The sequence below is a fragment of the Trachurus japonicus genome, chromosome 3, assembly GCF_045865225.1.
Source record: "Trachurus japonicus isolate A0001 chromosome 3, Traja_1.0".
In the NCBI taxonomy this organism is placed as follows: domain Eukaryota; kingdom Metazoa; phylum Chordata; class Actinopteri; order Carangiformes; family Carangidae; genus Trachurus; species Trachurus japonicus.
In genome coordinates this window covers 2,298,641-2,320,761 of record NC_140909.1, presented here as the reverse complement: position 1 = coordinate 2,320,761, position 22,121 = coordinate 2,298,641, and the positions used below count along the sequence as shown (strand labels likewise).

Here is a 22,121-nt window from a genome sequence, read left to right as displayed (position 1 = left end):
TGGGCTGACTTCCTGACTCTGTCCAGAGCTTTTCTGTCAGCTGCAGTGCAACTGTTGAACCACACTATGATGTTTGTATGGCACAGGTTTAAAATGTCTGGAGCAGTTTCTGGGGCAGATTGGCTTTTCTCATTGCTCTTAAAAAGTACAGGCGCTGTTGACCTTTCTTCACCAGGGCGGCCGGTGGTGTTGGTGGACCAGGTGAGGTCACTGGAAATGTGTGTTCTACATCTCCTCTGATGTGGACAGGGGCAGACTCATTGTTGTGGATGAGCCCCACTACTGTAGTGTCGTCAGCAAATTTGACAAAGATGTTGTTGCTGTGTGACGGTGTAAGGCAAGGCAAGGCAAGGCATCTTTATTCATATAGCGCATTTCATACCAAGGCAACTCAATGTGCTTTACATAAAGACAAAACATTAAAAAAAAAAAAGAGAGAGAAGCATAAAACAGAATAAAAACAAACACAAAAAAGCAAGAGCAAATAAAAGAAAATAGATAAAGTTTTAAGTTCTTAAAAAGAGTTCAGCTATAAGCACGTGAAAAGAGAAATGTGTGTGTACAGTCATAAGTGTACAGTGTATACAGTAGCGGACTCAGCAACCTGGAACTTGTAAGGGAAAATTTTGGTTTTAGTCTGTTTAATCATCAACAAATCAAAACAAAGGAATGATCATTTAATCAATAAGGGTCAGCTGTTACTCTGTCTTTATTTTGATGATCATTGTTTATTATTTACTGATTGTTTCCTTTGGTTAGACAAAGGGTTGTAATAAATCCCCAAACCCTTGGTAGGTGAGGAGGGGGATGGCTGGAAAATGTTTCAATATTCAGACATACTCTTTATTTCTAATCCAACTTTTTAAAATACTTTTTTCATTCCATCAACTTAAAAGTGATGTAAACATAATCATAGTTGTCAAGCCAACGCTGAAACAGCCAGAAGCAGAAGTGAGAAAAGCCTTACAGTATGTTATGACAACATCAAACAAGGAGAGGTTCATCCCCCTCTCCACACTGGGAGAGAAGTGTGGGGCACTTGGGAAATCCTAATTGAGAATCAAACAAACTGCTTACATAGTGTTTGTTCTGATATTTTATGGCTCAGTAAAACAAAGAGCCTCTAAAACACATCAGCATGTTCCAACTGTTAATTACAGAGCTGAAGCCCTCTGCATGGTGAGAACACGTCCTGCTGTTTACAGATGGAAATTAGCCTTTATTTACATTGTGCTACAAGGTTTTTGGATGAATATTCATTGTCACTTTTCACATAAACACATAAACCAAACTAAACTAAACTGAACTCAGTGGATGTGAATATGACTGAGGAGTTTTTCTGTTTCCTGTCTTCGTCCTGCAGGTGAAGCTGAACGAGCAGCGCGAACATGCGAAGCAAGTTGCGACATTCAACCTGCAAATGTCAGAGAAGAAAGAGAAGACGACGTCTGTTCCTCTGTTCCCTGTGAGTCCAACATCCTTCTAACTAACACATACAGAGAAGTGTTGTAGTCAAGACCATCTAACCCGAGACAGAATCAAGACCAAGTCTAAGACCGAGACCAAACCAAAGCAAGAACATTTACAAGACCATCACTGTGCTCAGTCCCAGTCCTCTTAATTCAGTTTCAGTTTAATTTATTTGACAAGGGACAATGTACATTAATAAAACATTGTAAAAAAACAAATGTAAATGCACCCGAGTTCGCTAAATAAGCTAGTTTTCATTGCCAGTCCCTCTGCCTGATGATAAAGGTCAACCTTAAAAAAGAGCAACAGAGCTAAAATACCAAAGACACATTAATAAATATACATTTGTTAGGCCATAACACACGTTTGCGATGGCACAAGGTAGTTAGTGCTCATAATATAATCAGTTCTTAGTGCTCACATCATAGGGCATCAGCAATACATAGTATTAAGGAACAGGATCATTATAACTATCTGATTACTATGTAATAACTATCTGGTTACTACATATATTTTTTTTTTTTTTTTTTTTTGTCTTTTTTTTTTTTAGACTTTATTCACAGAACTGTACATAACAATACTGTTGTGCCAGGTAAGCAAAAGAAAAAAGAAGAAAGATAATATGTGTATCAATTGCAAAAAAGAAATTATGTTATCATAGAGATAAATACTTGTCCAAAATAAGATTGGTTTTCGCTGCTTTTTGTAACTTCAGTCCCTTGATGTCGGTGCCATATTGAAATAGTTCCTTTAGAAAAAGTGCAAAGTTCGGTTTTCCATCAGACCATTTTTTTTTGTGTATATGAAATTTTCCTAAAAATAAAACAAGCTGTACAAAAAATATTAAATCACTGTCCATTTGATAACCATCAAAATAAAGAAAAATGTCCTTCTCCTGTAGGTTGATTGAATGACCAGCTTTCCTTTCCAGAAAATTTTGTACATCCAACCAGAAGATACGAGAATATACACAATGAAAAAATAAATGTTCAATGGATTCATCAAAAAATTCACAGAAGTTACAGGAGTATACAATATCAAGTTTGAAACGTTCCAATGTTTTTTTGGCTGGGTAAATTTTATGTATAATTTTAAAGGATACCTCCTTGATTTTATTATTTATGAAAAACTTATTACCTATCACCCACATTTTTTTGCAATCTACATCCCTATAAAGACGTTTCCAAAACATATTAACAGCAGGGACGTTACCATTTATTAAAAGATTTCTAATGTATTTATTTGTGCATTTGTTGGTGGTAATATCAACATTTCCAAGAAAAATATTTTTTTTAGGAGCAGGTATATAACGATCACTTACAGAGCCACAAAGAAGTTGTAATATATTTCTTGGGATAGCATTACAAATTATAAAGTATTCTTTTTGAGTAACTACTAAGTCAAATTTTGAAATAAATTCCTCATAAAGTAACAATTGACCATCCATTTTCATGAGTTGTGATACTAAAATAATACCCTTATTGAACCAGTTTTCGTTATATAAAGATCTTTTTTTATACTGAATACTCCTGTTATTCCAAATGTAATAGTTCGTAGGTGAAAAATTGTGTTTGTACAACATTTTCCAAGCCAACAGAGCTTGCTTGTGAAAGTTTGCTAATTTCACAGGTAATTTATCAGGGTTATAATCACATTTTAGCAGAAAATGAAGTCCTCCAATTGAGTTAAAAATGAATTTAGGGAAAGCATTCCAAATATTATCTTCTTCATTAATTAATTTTGTAAGCCATTTAATTTTAAAAGTATTATTTAATGTTTCAAAACTTAGGACCTCTAGACCCCCATTTTGTCTCGTGTTACATAATACCTCTTTCTTTAGATAATGACACTTATTTCTCCATACAAAGTTGAATAAAATTTTATCTAGTTTTCTATATATTACGGAAGATGAGCCCAAAGTCAGAGACACATAAACAGCTCGTGACACTCCTTCAGCCTTGGTAAGTAAAACTCGGCCATTTAATGAAAGATCTCTCATTAACCACATGTTAAATTTCTTTTGAATTTGTTCTACAATTGGGTCAAAATTTGAGCTGTTACGGGCTTTTTCATTTTTATTAATCATGATACCCAAATATGTGAACGTGTTCTTAACAGGAATACCATTTATCTCAAACAAGTCACAATCTTTTAGTGGAAACAACACTGATTTACTTAAGTTTATCTTTAGACCCGATACCTTGGAAAACATCTCTATACATTGGACAGCTTTGGCAACTTCATGTTTATTGGATAAAAAAATTGTAGTATCGTCAGCAAGTTGTGATAATTTAAATTCTCTATTTACCGCCATAATGCCATTAAATGGAGCTTTTTTTATGTGTATAGCCATAATTTGCGTGACGAGAATAAAAAGAAAGGGACTAAGAGGGCAACCTTGTCTTATACCGCGTTTAATGTTAAATCTTGGAGTAGTGCCATGGGCAAGTCCGATAGAGCTGTTGCTATCTTTATAAAGTGTATTAACTGCTTTGCAAAACCTCTTACCAAAACCAAAGCTGTGTATTGTTTTAAACATAAATTGATGACTTATTGTATCAAATGCTTTGTAGAAATCAACAAATAAAATAAAGCTATCATCTAAAACATAATCATTATAATCAATCATGTCTAAAACTAAACGGATGTTATTACATATATTTCTGCCAGGCATAAAACCTGATTGCTCCTCATCAATTATATCTTCTAAACCTAGCTTTAGTCTTTTTGCAAATATCATAGCAAAAAGCTTGGCATCATTATTTAATAAACTAATTGGTCTCCAATTCTCAATACTTAATTTGTCTTTTTTTGGTTTAGGTATCAGTTTAATAAGGCCTTGTCGAAGGGTAGGTGGTAATTCCCCTCTGTCTATGGCTTCTTCAAATACAGCAACTAAAAATGGGGCCAAGTTCTTGATAAACGTTTTATAAAATTCATTTATCAGACCATCACTTCCAGGGGACTTGTTGTCTTTAAGGGAGCCAATACACTTCTGAATCTCCACCAAATCGACCTTCCGGTCACAGATTAATTTAAATCCCTCATTAATACCTTTGATTTCTTTTTCAATCCCTTTGATGAATAGATCAATGTTGTCTCCACTTTCATTATCAACTGCATATAATTTCTGGTAAAAATTGGCAACGTATTGAGAAATAAGTTTTTTATCTTCACATATCTGGTCATTAATTTTTAGTTTAGATAGGGAAGATACCTCATAATTCCTTTTTTCCAAATTGAAGAAGTATTTTGTACACTTTTCCCCCTGTTCTAACCACTTCCTTCTGGATCTAATAAAGGCACCTCTGGCTTTATCTTCATACATTTTGTCCAATTCAAGTTGTAGAGTTGCCAGTTCCCCAAGTTCCATTTCAGAAAGATTTTTTTTTTCAGATAATCTCATTATTTTTGTTATTATTTGGGATTCATTCTCTCTTTTACTTTTAGCAATTCTCTTTCCAGTACTTATAGCTAAATTCCTAATCTCAAATTTCATTAATTCCCAACATTTTCCAAAATTGTTTATTGTATTAGCTTGTCTCCAGAATTTTTCAATAATATCCTGGGTTTCCTTTTTAAATTGTTTATTCTGTAATAATGTTTTATTCAATTTCCAATAATCTCTATTGGGGTTACGTTTAAATGAAGCTGTGTTGACCTTAATCACGACAGCTTGGTGGTCAGTAAAAACTGCAGGTTCTATTATAACTGAATCCACACTATTTTCAATGTCTGAGGAGATCAACCAAAAATCCAACCGAGATTGTTGAGATCTGTCCTTGTTTGACCAAGTATATGAGTTTTGGTTTGGATTTTGGTGTCTCCAGATATCAATGAGGTCCATTCTATTACATATATTGACTAATTCATTCCCTACTTTGTTCTTTGGGGGCCATCTGTCCATGGAATCATCCAGTACTGTATTGAAATCACCTCCCCATAGTACCTTGGCAGAAGGAAAAGTTAGTAATAATTGATTTATTTTATCTTCTAAAGTTGAAAAAATAATTTTGTTATTTTGTTTGTTGTTAGAGGCATATATATTTGTAATGAGAAATTGAGAATGATCTATGTCCACAAGAAGAATTATCCATCTACCATCCTTGTCTGAGAGATGTTTAATTATATTACCTTTAAAATTTCCCTGTAATATAGCGACTCCTGCTGATCTGTTACTTCCAAATGAAAACCATACATTTTTTCCCCATTGATTCCTCCAAAAAGACCTATCTTCTTCTGACGCATGAGTTTCCTGTATAAAATAAAAATCAGCACCTTTGTTTTGACAATACAAAAATAAACATTTTCTCTTTAACAAGTTTCTAATCCCCCTGGCATTTACAGTAAGAATGGAAATTGACATTAAGAACACAACAGAAAAAAATGAACTTTAAACAATCGTTAGATTCTCTTCTTGACTGTTAACTGTAACTGTAGGAATCATTGCACTAGAATATATTGTGTACTTTATAAAGCTATAAAACAGTAGGAATAAAAATTCCAGAACATAGCAGTACACTTTACTTCTGTCTACATTTCACTTTACCTGTCAAACTTATTTTATTTCTTTGCCATTCACAAACGCCCTATTTCCAACAAAGTAGGCCTTGTCACCCTTCTTCCTTGCTGCTTCCACCGCTGGCCATAAACGACTGCGTGTGTCTCGGTCGGCTGCGGTCAGATCCTCTTTGAAGTGGAGTCGGTGGTTCTTCAGGTAGCTGTTAGCCTTGGAGCCTTTCCATAGTGCATCTCTGGCCGTCCTGGACACGAACCTGATGATCACTGGACGCGGTGGCTGGTCTTTTCCTCCATCCTTCAGTCTTCCTATCCTGTGAGCAACATCCACTGCTGCTGCGACCATCCCAGCCTCCGCCACAGGTAGCACAGCTCGACAGATGTCCTGGACTTGTGCTTTGATGTTGGCATCATCTTTTTCAGGAACGCCGTGCAGACGGAGATTATGACGTCGACTGTAGCGATCTGTCTCATTCACCTTTTGCTCCAAGTCGTCCACTTTTTTCTTGAGTGTCTCAGATGAGTTTTTCAGGGCCACATTTTGTTTCTTTAAGTCAACGACTTCTTGATGGCAGAAATCCAGTGACTTTTTCAAACCGTCAATTTGGACGGTGTTGTAATGAACAGCTTTATCCGTTTTGTCTGCCCTTTCATTTATCTTCTCGACGACAGCTGAGATGATTGTGTTTTGTAGCTCGTATAGTGACGGCTGCTCTTCTGACTCGTTCCAGTTGCTTTTGCTTTTCTTAGCAGTGTGCTTCATTGGTGTGTTCGGAGAAGAAATGCATTCTTCCCCTGAGTCAGCTCGGCAAGAGTAAGAATGCATTTCTTTCGCGTTTCGTTTATCTTTAAGAGCAACCTCCATATTTTCAACCTGAGACAGCTCAACGTCACCGGAGTTTTTCATTGTTAGCTTGCGGCTATTGCTAGTTCCACTTCGTTATGATATAGGTGCGGTTATTGTCGGAGTAAGCAGTTTGTGACGGCTTTTAAGTCTTCCAGAAGTATTTTCTCACCTCATTTGGTAATGAGAGAAGTCCAAAACAACGTTTGTGCAGTAATTCCTACATGGAACCGCGGACACAATCAAAGCACGTCTGGTCCTGTCGCCATCTTGAATCGACCCCCTGGTTACTACATATAGGAAGATACCATGTGTCTTGATATTTACATTATTCCTCTTCAGCTACAAAGAAAAGATGATTTGATGTAAAATCTAAACCATATTTAATGTGAACAAAGTTTGTATTGAACAGAAGAACAAACACAGCACAGAACCTGCTGAAGTCTCCTCCCACTGTTGTCATGGTGACACCAAGTTGTTACCATGGTTACACAAGCAGATACTTTAGTAGCCTACAACTATTTGAATTATCTGGAATGAATGAATGTTTTATTTCCGTGTCATGCCACCACTGTGGCCCATCCCATATGGGACTACAAGACACATTTAATGACAAATACAAGAAAAAATGAGACAGTCCAAGTGTGACACATGGATAAACAATTTCAGACCTACTTTCAGTACTCAACAACTATATATCGCACTTCGTCTCGTTGCCCAGGCCTTTTCAAGAAATAAAGAAAATGCAAATAACTGAAAAAGATGTTTTAGCTTCTCAGCATCGTCTAACCACACAAATTCTTTATTTGGATCAACCTTACTAAACCGTTTTTGTCTTATAGAGTCATAGAAAGGACAGTAAAACACACAGAAATGACAAATTCTATCGTCTTCTGCTGTGCCGACATATCTGCCTGGAACTTATTGAATCACATCACAGAAACCAAAGGGAGAGAGACACAGAGACATTTGCAGTTAAAAGAAACATCTTCTTTAACTGCAAATGTCTGTGGTCTTGACTGGTCTTTGAGTCCAGCTCGACCGATACTGAGACAAGACCAAGAGAACTACAACGCTAGAGAGGAGGGAAACAGTTCATCTGTTGTTGTTGTTGTCAGTACCAGCTCCCTGCAGTGTGATAATGATGTAAAATATGTTTCACAACAACCACAGAGGAACTGAAATACTGTTATTATTACTCATATTACAGTTAAGTGGAGCTATAGAAACTGTTTTGTTTCAACTGTTTATATCTTCATGTAAATACTTTGAGACTCCTGAGTACTTACTGTAAATTCAACAAGCAGACGGACAAACACATTAAACGTTGTGACCTTCATAGCAGGTGGTGCAACAACGTCATATAGACATTAGTTTTCAGTTGTGTTTACTTTGTCAAGATGTGGTAACTGTGGTGATGGAAAGTGCAAATTTAATATTGCGTATGCCAGCCAGGAATCTGGAGGCATTGAGCAACATATCTACTGTGCAGCCAAACACACTTTTAAATGAGATTTAAAGGGACAATGAGGAGTTTTTATTTGGTTATAATAAAAAAGTCTCACGCTAATGTGGATGAATATACGTTACCCACACTTGTTAATGGGCCCATTTTCGATAAATATATCTGTAACACACGCGGACAAACGGGACTGCATTACATGAGACAAGATATAACATTAGCTCGTTTATTAAACTATGCCTGTCCTGAAACCTCCCGCTTGCTCCTGTGGTTATCTCCCTCTCAAGTGTATGCACAGACGTGAGTTTGTGTACCTGTCCGTATGTGTGTGTATCTACCTGAGCATGGGAGTTCCTTCACTTACCCGCTCCGTAGTTACCGCTTCTAGGCCCGGTACGACCCGGCCGTAGCTCAGGGCGTCCCCGTCGCTACACGGCCACAGCAGCTCCACGGCCGGGCAGCTCGCTCCACTCGGCACTTGGTTCTTAGTTCATTTGGTGTGTGACTCCGGTGCGGTGTGTGGGTGTGTGGGTGTGTGGGTGTCGCCAGTGTGGTCTCTCCTCATGGACACCGGCTGCTCTTCGTCTCGAAACCCCGGAAGTCGTCTCTCCCTTCCGCCTCCAGCCCAGGTGATATGGGTCAACTCAACTCCGCCCACTCATTGGGTTAAGTGAGCTACCTCCCATCTCCTGATATGTTTCTGTGTTGTGTATCTGTGGATCAGTCTACCTTGACCTCACCTGGCCCTTACACTTCACCTGCTTCACATCTCCCAGGGGAGTTCATAACAATATCATTTTGTCTCTATGGTTATTTTGTTATTATTAGTGGTGGTGGAAATGCTGGGCGAGCCGACCAGCGTTTCTTTACTTTAGGTTACTTTTGTTGAGGATTGCTTTGAGCTTTGAGCTTTAATGAGATGAATTAAAACTACGACACAAAGAGGTTTGAACACAGATGATAATAAGTTGATCATTACTTACTAAAAGTTTTAAATCACATTTTGAAACTCTTGGATTTTCAGACTTCGTTTATTTTCCCGACTCGACCTCTGACCCCGGTGAAGAGGCTCCAGCAGCATCGCTACATGAACGAGCTCCAGAACCAGATGGAGAGTCGACGGCAGCGAGAAGCTCAGGAGCAGGAGAACCGGCTGCTGGTGGAGCAGCTGGACCAGGTGCAGTTGGTCCAGGAGTGAGTCTGCTACACACACACACACAGGTACACATCATCTGTGGTGAGAGCAGGAAGAGTAAAGGGATAATTCACCCAAAATTCAAATTCTCCGTGGCTTCTCTGAGTTACAGCGGGGCTCCGTGCAGCACTGCATGTCTATATGAGAACGGAGCTCACTTTTCTTCATCCAAAAAGACACACCAAAAAACATCCAAATACCTCCATGCTGCTCGTCTGTAATGTCCCTCTTGTATTGAAGCCCCAACATGAGAAATTGTTCCGAAAATAATTAAATAAGTCTATGTTTTAAAGGAATAGTTCACTCAAAATTGAAATTTCACTCATTATCTACTCCCCCTCATGTGGACTAAGGGCTGGGAGAAGTTTCAGAGTCCTCCGTGCCTTCTCTGAGTTACAGGGGGTCTCGGCGTAGCAGTGCATGTCCATATGACGGTTGCAAATGGATACCAACTGTCTACGTAACAAAAAGACACACCAAAAAACATCCAAATACCTCCATAGTGCTCGTCTGTAATGTCCCTCTTGTATTGAATTGCATTTCGGGGCTTCAATACAAGAGGGACATTACAGACGAGCACTATGGAGGTATTTGGATGTTTTTTGGTGTGTCTTTTTGGACGAAGAAAAGTGAGCTCCGTTCTCAACCGTCATATGGACATGCAGTGCTGCACGGAGCCCCGCTGTAACTCAGAGAAGGCACAGAGGACTCTGAAACTTCTCCCAGCCCTTAGTCCACATGAGGGGGAGTAGATAATGAGTGAAATTTGAATTTTGGGTGAACTATCCCTTTAAATAAAACTTGTTTCAATATTTTGTCGATCAAAATATAGTTTTTTTTCCACCATAAATCAAACATCGCTCGCGTCTCACAGATGAGAGCTTGCAATCGTGATAATCAAAGTGAGTCAAAGTAATGACTGAAATTTGAATTTTGGGTGAACTATCCCTTTAACCAGAGTGTGTGTGTGTGTGTGTGTGTGTGTGTGTGTGTGTGTGTGTGTGTGTGTGTGTGTGTGTGTGTTTTAGCATAGCGCTGAAGAAGGCCCAACAGCTCCAACAGAAACAAGAGAGAACTCAACATTACAAGATGGCTCTGGACTCTCAGGTAGAAGGAAACACTTTGTTGTAAAGTTTTCACAAACAGTGATGGAGACAACTCCCATGATGCTTTGCTACTTCACACCAACAAACACCAAACAGCCGTTTTTATTTTTAAAGGGGAGACACTACAGGTGAATAGGGTAAAAAAAATAAATAAACTAACAGATATCACCATGAAACTTCCCAAGTTTATCACTAATATTAAGACAAAATTTTTTTGTATTACAAGTTTTGTCAAATTTTATGTTTAAATATGTAAATGAGGCAATATCTAATGAAATATGCGCAAATTTGCATATATTTCCAGAACCGAAATCTGAACAACGGATAATGCTACTTTCAAATTTCTTGTTTTATTTTGTTGACATATTAGAGTCATAAGTTTTTACAGAGGAGGATTTTGGATATCTCTTTTTATCACTCTGTAAATGAGAAAATACTGTCACCAGCCATAAAAAATCTAATGTCTCCATGTTTTTAGTAATAAAACATTGTATAAATCAGGCTGTAAATGATATATCAACAATCCCCTCTGTAAAAACCTTCAGAATATAGAAAGGAATAAAACGGGAAGGTTTGGTGTCTGTAAGTGCTGCTGAGGTGGAGATTTCTAGCTCAGAGTCTGAGTCTGAAAAACTCTTTCTGAGAAAACGGCCTTTAAAGGCTTGGACTGTAAAATTCCATAGATTGTTATTGTCAATCATACTTCTACGATTGGTTGCAGATACGGAGGAAACAACAATTTTTGGAGCCCACATCATTGTTCAGGAGAGAAAGAGCTTTACAATGATGACATGGGTCGGATAACAGGCACAGCTCAGTATGTCACAGTAGCTGGTAACTTTTGGTGAATTTAGGAGAAATCTACTGACGAAAGAGACAAAATGAAGTAAAATAAAAACCTTAATGTGGATTTTCTACCATTTCTTTCAACTTTTTTTTGAAAGAAGACACGTTAAGGAAGAAAAAAAGCCTGAAATCTCAAAATTGATCAGTGCATGAAAAAACAGTGTCTCCAGGTCTGGTGTCTCCTCCTCTGTGTCTCTAACCCTCCTCTCCTCCATGTGCATCTGTTTCCAACAACGAAGCCGGTGAGAAATCAATCCAAGAAGCGGTGGATAAGGTTATTTATCATCTACCATGTTACCATGTGTATATCTGTGTAAATATCCTGCATACTTCCTCTTTAAAGGAGAGACCCAGAGCAGCAGAAGTTACACAACGACTCTTTTACATATTTACATAACAGTTGGTTTTCAATATGATGTTTGACTGTGGTGATTTAAAAATACACTCTTGTGTTCATGCTGCTGATTCCTGCAGAGTGCCAACATCAACACTGGGTCAAGTCAAGGTGGTTTGAAATGTACAGTACTGTTGTGTTGAGTTGTGCAGGATGAGGAAGGTCAAAGGTCAAAGGAAGGCAGCAGCACAGACCACTGCCCATCCTGCCGGTCACGTTCATCACATGGCTTTATCTTAATCTCGCTGTGAAGTGAAATATGAGGCCGGAAGGAAAGAAAAAAACGTCAGATACCCAGGGGGCAAAATCCCAGTTTTTTGGAAAACAGACACAGAGCGTTGTAAAAGGTTTGACAGCAGAAATGATATCTAGGAACTTCAAGGATTAAAACCTGGGTGGACGACCCGGTCAACTAGCTGCTGGAAAGCTACAGGGGCCAAAACCCCTTTCTTGGGTCATTTTGCTGGCAAAATTATGTAAATGCAAATATTTAGGAACTACAATGGCATAAATAGTCATACAACTATAACATTTGGCAGAGAGTATCTTGACACATAGAGGGAGGCATGAAAAAAAGATTCTGGGGTTTGTTGCAACTCGATTTTAAGATATCACCCTCAACATCCCAAAAAAGACCAAAAAAAGTACTGTTCGCCTGATAAATTATCATGAAAATTATGATTTTTCAGCACTTTATGGAGAATATCTATGCCTAACATGTATATAGAAAACTTCCTTAATTCATAAGCTTCCATTTGAGTCCTAGATAGCCTTTCTATCTCCAAAGCCCCACTTGCTGTGGCCAACGGTCTTCTCTATCTATCTGTTCACTTTGGGGAGACCAGAAATAGAATGGTTTCTGATCAGGCCAGTTAACATGTAGTTTTTCACAACAGGTGTTGCATTGTTTGGAGACAGCCTGTAGCTGTCCAGTAGCTAGTTGAAAGGGTATCTTGGACTCATATGGAAGCTTATGAATTAAGGAAATTTTCTATATACATGTTAGGCATAGATATTCTCCATAAAGTGCTGAAAAATAATAATTGTCATGAGAATTTGTCAGGCGAACAGTACTTTTTTTTTGTCTTTTTTGGGATGTTGAGGGTGATATCTTAAAATTCAGTTGCAACAAACCCCAGAATCTTTTTTTCATGCCTCCCCCTATGTGTCAAGATACTCTCTGCCAAATTTTATAGTTGTATGATGCCATTGTAGTACCTAAATATTTTCATTTACATAATTTCGCCAGCAAAATGACCCCAGAAAGGGGTTTTGGCCCCTGTAGCTTTCCAGCAGCTAGTTGACCGGGTTGTCCACCCAGGTTTTAATCCTTGAAGTTCCTAGAGATCATTTCTGCTGTCAAACCTTTTACAACGCTCCGTGTCTGTTTTTTTGCTTTGCCCCCTGGGTAATAGTCAATTAACTGTTAGTTATTTTTTATGAGCTGTCACAGAAAATATGAAGCTGTGTGTGTGTGTGTATGTGTGTCCCGTGTGCAGCACAGCTGGAGCATCTGTAACAGAGGGCTGTGAGTGTTTTGCCACAGTAAAGAAGGACTGTGTTTGTTATGACTGGTAATAAATAATTAAATGATGTAGTATTATGAGGCCAGAGTGTGAGTGAGCTCTGTGCTGCAGGTCGGGGTGAAGAAGCAGCCGGAGCCTCCACAGCGCCGGGCCGACGGCTGCTGGTTCAGCCGCTGTGAGACGGCAGCCGGCCACGCAGAAGGCCGCGAGAGGGCGCACAAGGTCACATCTGTTTCTTACTGCCGCCATGAAACAATGCCTTTTATTGAGACCTAAAAAAAAAAACATGAACTCTGTTGTTTTCATTATAGTTAAATTTAACTTGTCGGCAGCACTCAGATCTACTTTAGGACAAGGACAGAAATGTTATGTCATAAAAGTGTCAAAAAGGAGAAATGTTCAACTAACAGAATCACAAAATAAAAAGTAGAGCTAAAGTATGATATCTTATCTTTATCAATATATTTTTTTTTAAAAGCAAATACTCATACAGTAAAATACAGGTACAGTATTTTCGGTAACACTTTACAATAAGGGTCCCTTAATAACGTTAATTAGTACATTATTAAGCATTAATATATGAACTAATGTATTAATTAATGCTGAGTAATGCATACATAATGATAACTAATTACATTATTCAACTTTTAAATGTATTAACTAACTTTGAGTAGTAAACATTGATTAACTGCTTACTAATAGGCTACATTCATGAATGTGTTTCCTAATCCTAAGTAATACATAATAATGATTGTTAATACATCTGTAAACAGTTAATTAATGCTTAATAATGTACTAACTAACGTTAATTAAGGAACCCTTATTGTAAAGTGTTACCATTTTCTTTTCTTTTAGTTCAAATGCATGTTTCTGTTTTTTTAAATTGCTCTGCAGCATGTTGAAGCGAATAATGATGATGATGATGATGATGATGATGTGGTGTTTTTGTATAAACCTGCAGCTCTTCCAAGTAAATTTCACCACAGCTGCTCAAAAGAAAAAAGCAGAGCTGCACAAACGCCAAGCACAGCTGGAGAGAGAGAGGGAGATGCTCAAGTTTAACAAAGCGGAGTGAGTGAAGAGGGAAAAAAAATAAATGTCATGGATAATAAAGAGGGTGTGGAGGAGAAAAGCTGCAGATAATCTGTGTCTCTGTCTCTCTGTCTCTCTGTCTTTCTGTCTCTGCGTCTCTTCAGCCTGATCCTGGACTGTGTTCATCGCTGTGAGAAGAAGCGAGACGTCAGTAAGTCTCTGGAAGACGAGTGGAGTCGCAGCGTGAAGCTCAAACACCAACGAGAGGAGGAGGAGCGCCGGCTGCTGAGGTCTGACCTAGGTTCTCTCTCTGGTTGACCTGGATGTTAAAGGGATAGTTCGACATTTTGGGCAAATTGGCCCATTGCCATAATCCCTATAGTCATAGCAGTAGGTTCGTTCCTCTTTAATTGTAGGTGCAAGCTGTTTTTAGAACGGCGGAGCAGAGCCGTGAGCTTCTCAGAGCTACGCTATTACAGAGACTGTAGACTGTAGACTCTAATACAGAGACTGCTTGATGAAAAACTGTCCCTGAAGGCAACGTGCATCAGTGGTTTTGCATGTATTTCCCTCTAAAACAACTCTGTCTGGTAACGTTGTGTTATTATCTCATAGCGTGGTGAATGTGCAGCTCACAACTTGTCCACCAGAGCGTTGTGGAGTTGTTGGATTGTGTATTTGATGAGTTTGATGAGGGGAAACCAAGAAATCCCATAATGAGCCTCCGTAGCGTAGCTCTGAGCAGCTCACGGCTCTGCTCCGCCGTTCTAAAAACAGCTTGCACCGACAATTAAAGGTAACGAACCTACTGCTATGACTATAGGGATTATGGCAATGGGCCAATTTGCCAAAATGTTGAACTATCCCTTTACTGTAATGTGAATTAATATCAATAGAAAAGAAAACTCGCGGTCCAGATGAGTTTCAGTTTAGAGTAAAAAGCACCTGATCGTTTCTGGTAAGGAATGTGTTTTTGTTTCTGTCGTCAGAATTTGCTCAACACTTGAACTTTGTCTCTTTACTTCCTGACAGATGCAGCATGTGTTTACACCTCCTCTGTTATTCTTTCTTCTCTCTCTCTCTCTCTCTGTCTCTGTCTCTGTCTCTCAGGTCTGCCGGTCAGCTCCTCGTAGATAAACTCTCTCAGTACAAACGCTGCCGTCAGTGCAAGAGGAGGAGGTCGAACTGTGGAGAGAGCAACATCTGGAAGGACTCTCATCATCTGTCCGGCTCTCAGTTCATGACTTGATCAACAGAAGAACAAGTTTTACTCCAACATGACTCATCGTGTGATTGGTCACTTCAGATTGAAAAAAACAATGTGAAGCAGAAGCACACTTTGTTTAGGTGCTGTGCTGTATTTTGTGTATTTTGTGAATTAGTCTGCAGAGTTTGTTTATTGCATGAAATATAATTATAATATAAAGATTAAAATGAATAAATAAATAAAATAAAACAAACAAATCTCTGCTCTCTGCTCATTCAGTGAGTGTGCAGCCATGAAGCATTCTGCAAACAAGAAGAGGTCATGTTATTATGTTCAGTAAAAACACGTCTGTTTTCATATGAAGGGAATTTATTACGTGTTCTGGAAATGTTATCCTCTGAGAATTCATGACTGTGGTTTCTGTCTTTGTTCTGATAGATGACCGTCCTACATCTGACCCCGGAGTTTAGTACTGTATGTCTGTGCTGGAGAATACACATTCACTGCAAAAATTCCAGACCTTTCCAGGAATATTTGTCTTATTTCTTGTCAAAATGTCTCATTTCTAGTCATTTCGTGTAATTTGTGTTTAGATAATTTTCACTTGTTCCAAACAAATTTTCACTTGAAATAAGTAGAAAAATCTGCCAGTGAAAGGAAGTTTTTTGTGCTTGTAATAAGGAAGAAAAACTTGCTCCACTGTCAGACTTTTGAAAAGTGAAAATATGCTTGAAAGAAGTAAAAAGTGTCAAAAAACAAGCTACTTCTTATGTGATGAGTCTTATTTTAAGCATAATGAGTTTTGACTAGAAATGACATTTTGACTAGAAATAAGACAAATATTCTTGGTAAGATTTGGACTTTTTTACAGTAAAATTTTGCAGTGTTGTGTAGACACTGAGGAAATAAGGAAGAAGAAGGAGAACAGAAAGAGAAACTATTATGAATCATACGGGTTTCCCTGTTAATCACCAAAAGTTAGGAGGAAATAAGCGGAAAAAAAGGAGTGCAGATATTTAAACAAGATAAAGATGGAGGAGGGTTTGTAGCTGTGATATGGGAGGACGGCTTCATGGCTTCATGGCTTCATGGCTTCGTGCACTGAAGGGAGTTCCTATACATGAAAAATGGTGTGTTGTGTTGTAATACTCCTGGCAGCGGTCCCAGATCTCTGTGCAGCATCGACTCCCTTAATGAGCTCATGGAGGCATTTCAAGGTCTCCGTACCAACACATGAACAATAAAGTGCCTGGTTCAGGTTTGATGGACAGGTCTTATTGTGTCCACACTGGGTGGTGAAACAGAAACACTTCCCCTAAGAGGATCCACCCTGAAACCTCCACAAAGACTGTTTGGCTCCAGTCCTTTAATACTTTAATACTTTAGTTTAGGGTCAGCAGGTAGTATATGAATATAAGAAGTGTAATAATGCACTTTTGGTGCACAGGGGAACTCCATGCAACACCCACTTCTCTGATTTCCCCAAAAAGAGTTTCAACTGTCCAAAAAACTGTTCTTCATTAGGATTTGAACCACCCAAACTCTGCTGCTCCTCGTGTTGACTACACACTCGCTTCTAATCAGAGAGCAGAGAGCCTCCATTCTCCCTGGAACTAGGTACAAGTCATTGATTTAACCAGAACTATAGGACTCTGGAGCTGGTTAATAAATTTAATAAAGGTAAAACTGGTAAAAAAAAACTTACTGTGGGAGAGTGTTATCATCCAATCCACCAAGCAGCTCGGAACAAGAGCGAAGATTTTTGGTTGTGTTCCTCATTCATGATCCTACTAGTTATAAAGGTGACTAATCGGGAGGGGAGGGTCTTTTCTTTTCTTTTCTTTTCTTTTCTTTTCTTTTCTTTTCTTTTCTATTGTTTGTTTGTTTGTCATGTTTTCTGTTGTGGGTGTTTCCTATGGGATGTTTTGTTTCTCTCTTGTCTGCGTTGTGTTTGTGTTTTGGAACAGTTGGTATATTTTGGTGTCGATTTAGATCATGTTGTCTGGAACATATATGCAGACATTTTGTGTGAATGTGTATTACTGAGGCAAGATGCAATATATAAAGGAGAAAGTGCAATAATTATTTATTACAATAATTATTTATTACTTTGTATGAACTATGAACTTAGTCGTACTTTCTGTAAGTGATCTCTGTTGGTTGTGTGTGTGAGTATGTGAAATGGTGTATGGTTTTAAAATCTGTATGCAGGATGTACAGCATTGATTGTCCAAGACAATTTTCCCTCCGGGGACATTAAAGTTTATTCTGATTTGATTGATTGATTGATTGATTGATTGATTGATTGATTGATTGATTGATTGATTGATTGATTGATTGATTGATACTGAAAATGAAGCACAATAAAAAAGGTGAGTAATCAGGCTTTCCAACAATATACAATAAAAAACTATGGTTTTATTAAATGGGAGAAATTATTGTTTATATTGACTGTATAACATCTGTTATGTAGCCTACATTCATGATGAACCTTGATGGCCCTTTGCTGATCCCCTGGGTTAGAGATAGAAATCTTCCTCATCAACTATTAAATTGATTTCTATGAAGTTAAACTCTAAACTCTTTTTAATTTGATCCTATTTCTATGGATTATTGGCTCATTAGCTGATTTATTGGACCTGAGTTCTGTTTCTTGGACTTGAATTAATAACTTGGACGATTTGAGATCAAAGTTCAGTCACCACATGACACATAACAGCAGTTGTGTAATGTGTAACTCCTTGTTGTCTTTGGAGTGTGTTGTGGAGTTATTAGCTGGGTGGAGGGCACTGCCTTGGGTGGGTTGGGGGGTTGGGGGGTATATATCTTTACAGACAGCAGGAGAGCAACATATTTACTGCAGCTTGTCATGCACATGGTGACTGATGACCAGCAGACTGGGTCATGTGAGGCCAAATGTCCTCAATTTGGTTCAAATGTGAATTTATTTCCTCCAGAGGAAATCAGTGAAATGTGTGAAATTAAAGAAACTTGTGAAACACCCTTCATCTCCTTTCCTCTCTCTCTCTCTCTCTTTCTGTGTGTGTGTGTGTGTGTGTGTGTGTCCAAATTTCCCAGGCTTGTATAGTGGATCTAATGGAGCCAACCCAGTTTTCTGGCAGTCAGACAGTCGTTGGCTCTTTGACAGTAAGTGTCCGAGATTTTTTTTCATTTCGGATCCAGATGTTCCCACCCTGCCCCACACGACATCCCATAATGACCACAGCAAACTTAGCCTCCGTGAACCAAAACACGGCAGTGCAGCATGTGGATGGGTCGATACTGATACTGACGCTGAGTGACAGCGACTACGAGGGATTTGAGAGAAATAAGAAGCTTCACTTCACCTCAGACTTGTAACTCTACAGTTCTGGGGCTCGTTTCACAAAATGTATAATGTAATGCAATTTCCCAAATGAGAAAAAGTTCATGCATGAGCATTGAGCATCGACCTTTTGTAAAAAAAAAAAAAAAGTGTCCTACAGCAGTCTGCAGGCAGGTGAGCTGGGAGCTCTTCTGTCAATCACCTGCACAACATGGCAGAAGGACAAAGGCATGATTAACAATTACTGTAATAAATATAATGGAGCATTTTGTTTCATGCATGAAGTATAATTAATCTGCACTGATGCATTTTGATGCTAATTATATAAAATAAATACATTTAAAAAGTGCAATTCATATTGATTTATATAGATAATTATTGATAATTTTCTTTCAAATTTCTGTGGAGCATTTTATCCTTAACCCATCAAATTCAACTTAAATGTGAATGAGTGATGGTTCTGTAATCAGACACGTCTTATTGACAGAGAGTCAGTTTGTCTCTAAGATATGAGACAGGATGGATGATGAAAAAAACCCCACATATTTATTATCAGAAGTCAGATCTGTTATTGATTAGAGTCGTCACCACTCGTCTGAGAAGCTCAAGCTGTTTCCTGCTGTTTCCGACGAAACCACAGAAACCAGAAACAACCACGCCCGCTCCCTCGGCCCCTCAGCAGCGTGTCTTACATATCAACATGTGAGTGCACGCACATACACACACACACACAGATGTGCACAGTGCACACACTCACGTACAAACACACACAGTCTTTGTCTCTCAACCTCTAACAAACACAACCAGAGGGCAACGCTGACTTAAGTTATTCTGGCGAGGTCGATGTTCTTTCCTGTTTCATCCTAATGGTTCACACGTGAGTTACAACACACACACACACACACACACACACACACACACACACACACACTTGTACACTAGATGTGATTTGGACAAAACTTCATACAGTTGAATCTCCATCTGTACATTATCTGAGGTTCCTGCTGTGACACTCATGTCCACATTAAAAAGCATTAAAACGCAGCTGCTGCTCTGGAATCAGCGTGGATGTGCCAAAGTGTGTGTGTGTGTGTGTGTGTGTTGTGGTTTGTGTTGCCGCTATAAAACTGTCCAGCAACTTTAAGTGCTCACACACTGAGCTGACACTGACACTCGGTCAAATCAAAAGAAAATCAAAGCCACGGCTGCTTGTTGCACAGGAAGACAAGAGAAGCTCAAAGTCCGAAAAGGTTGATTTAAAGGGACATTATGTAACTTCTCCTGTTATCTATTCATGAATATAGATGATTTGGTTCTTCAGTCTGTTTTTCATTAATCAGTAATCCCCCCATCAACAAAGTGAAGTGTTCCTTTCAGCTCTGAATGAGCCGTTCATATCATTCATATCTCCATGGAGACGGTAAGCTCGGTGCTGCTGCCATGTGGTGTCGCCATGTTTTTACGTTCAGTGGCAGCGTGACGGTAGGAAACCACGGAAACTCGGCTGAAAGTCACCGCGGTAACGCAGTGAGGAGGAATGGAGCGTTACACTGATGCTGCATTCACCTGCAGTCGGGCAGACGGCCGTCGCTAACAAACCAGATGTCATTTTAGTCACAGAAGTCCAGAGAAAGACGGTAAAACAATACCACGTCGCCATGACAACATATTGTCACGTGTGTTGTTTTGCCTCGTGCTGACGGACCACTTGTTTACATAAAGGCTTGTTTATGCCGTTACATGCAGCGGCTGTCGTCCGTCTGCCGTCTGCCCAATTTCAGGTGAATGCAGCATGAAAAATACGACTGAGTTGCTTGAGATATACAACCACAACGCTAGATGGGAGTAATTCCTTCACAATGCACCTTTAAACCAACAGCAAATCAGCAAACAACAGAACAGAGGAGTTCCTGCATGTCTCTCCTGCTCTGCTGTAAAGCCATACACCCACCCAGGTGCATTCTGGGCCCTGACTCCTACATGTGACCTTTGGTGCCTGAATGAAATAAAATACAGGGACCGTATTCACAAGGATTCTCAGAGTCCTATCAGGAGCTCCTAACTCAGCCACTGCGCTGCCTGGTTGTCCAAATGTGACGCACTTGTTTTTGGCCCAACAAACAGAGGGAAACTGTCCCTGAAGGCAACACGCATCAGCGGTTTAGCATGAATTTAACTCTAAAACAACTCTGTGTGGTAACGTTGTGTTATTATCTCATAGTGTGGTGAATGTGCAGCTCACAACTTGTCCACCAGAGCGTTGTGGAGTTGTTGGATTGTGTATTTGATGAGTTTGATGATGAGGGAAACCAAGAAATCCCATAATGAGCCTCCGTAGCGTAGCTCTGAGCAGCTCACGGCTCTGCTCCGCCGTTCTAAAAATAGCTTGCACCGACAATTAAAGGTAACGAACCCACTGCTATGACTATAGGGATTATGGGCCAATTTGCCAAAATGTTGGACTATCCCTTTAAGTACTTACAGTTAAATCCTGCACAGTATACGCCTTTAAATAATGACTACAAAAAAAACAAACAGATTCTGTAACCTCTTTATTAAACAGAAGAGAAATTAGCTCTTAATCGTATCAAAGAGAATCTGAGCTGTGTGTAAATACATTTTTTTTTTTACAATAATAATAATGATCATTTTGAAATCTTAACAATGGTCTCCTTTTTCCGTCACTCGCCTGTATTATATGTGCAGCTGTGTGTTATGTTTGCATGCTGCTTGGCCCTCTCTCATGCCCCTTTATGGTCAAACTATGCTGACCAGGTCTGTGAGAGCAGAGCCGGGGGAGATGGGAAAAAGACGAGAGAGTGAAAGAGAGAGAGAGAGAGAAGAGAGGAAGAAAAATAGAAAATATAAATTACTTTGCATTATAATTTCTCTGAGTTAAACTTCCACATTTGTTTTCTTTCCCCCATAATTTATGAAGCTCCCACTGTAACTCTCGTTGTTTTCACTCTCGTTTGCACTTTGTGTGGTGGCGTGAGTCCAGCTCAGAGCTTTATCATCACACATGTGATTTACACACTTCACTGTGTGTAAATGCAAAACACATGCGGCTGCAGCGCAGAGTGAGAAACATGAACAAAATCAAATCAATTACATATCTCATGTATCAGCGAGAATTAGAGTTACATTACTGACAAAACAAAAACCATGGTGACACGACGACTCCCTACGTTTGTTT

The 22,121-nt window shown here is 39.0% G+C and overlaps 1 protein-coding gene across 1 annotated transcript in view; it reads left to right on the top strand.

Moving 5' to 3' along the window:
* The window catches only part of LOC146989399 (coiled-coil domain-containing protein 81-like), a 29,349-nt gene extending 13,680 nt beyond the window's left edge, over positions 1–15,669 (top strand). Inside the window, exons 11-17 of the mRNA XM_085773001.1 lie at positions 1,364–1,465; positions 9,319–9,488; positions 10,518–10,596; positions 13,473–13,583; positions 14,323–14,432; positions 14,558–14,683; positions 15,504–15,669. Coding sequence (XP_085629127.1) covers positions 1,364–1,465; positions 9,319–9,488; positions 10,518–10,596; positions 13,473–13,583; positions 14,323–14,432; positions 14,558–14,683; positions 15,504–15,642 — 837 coding nt within the window. The 3' untranslated portion in view covers positions 15,643–15,669. The remainder of the gene's footprint in view (positions 1–1,363; positions 1,466–9,318; positions 9,489–10,517; positions 10,597–13,472; positions 13,584–14,322; positions 14,433–14,557; positions 14,684–15,503) is intronic.
* The last annotated feature ends 6,452 nt before the right edge of the window (positions 15,670–22,121 follow it).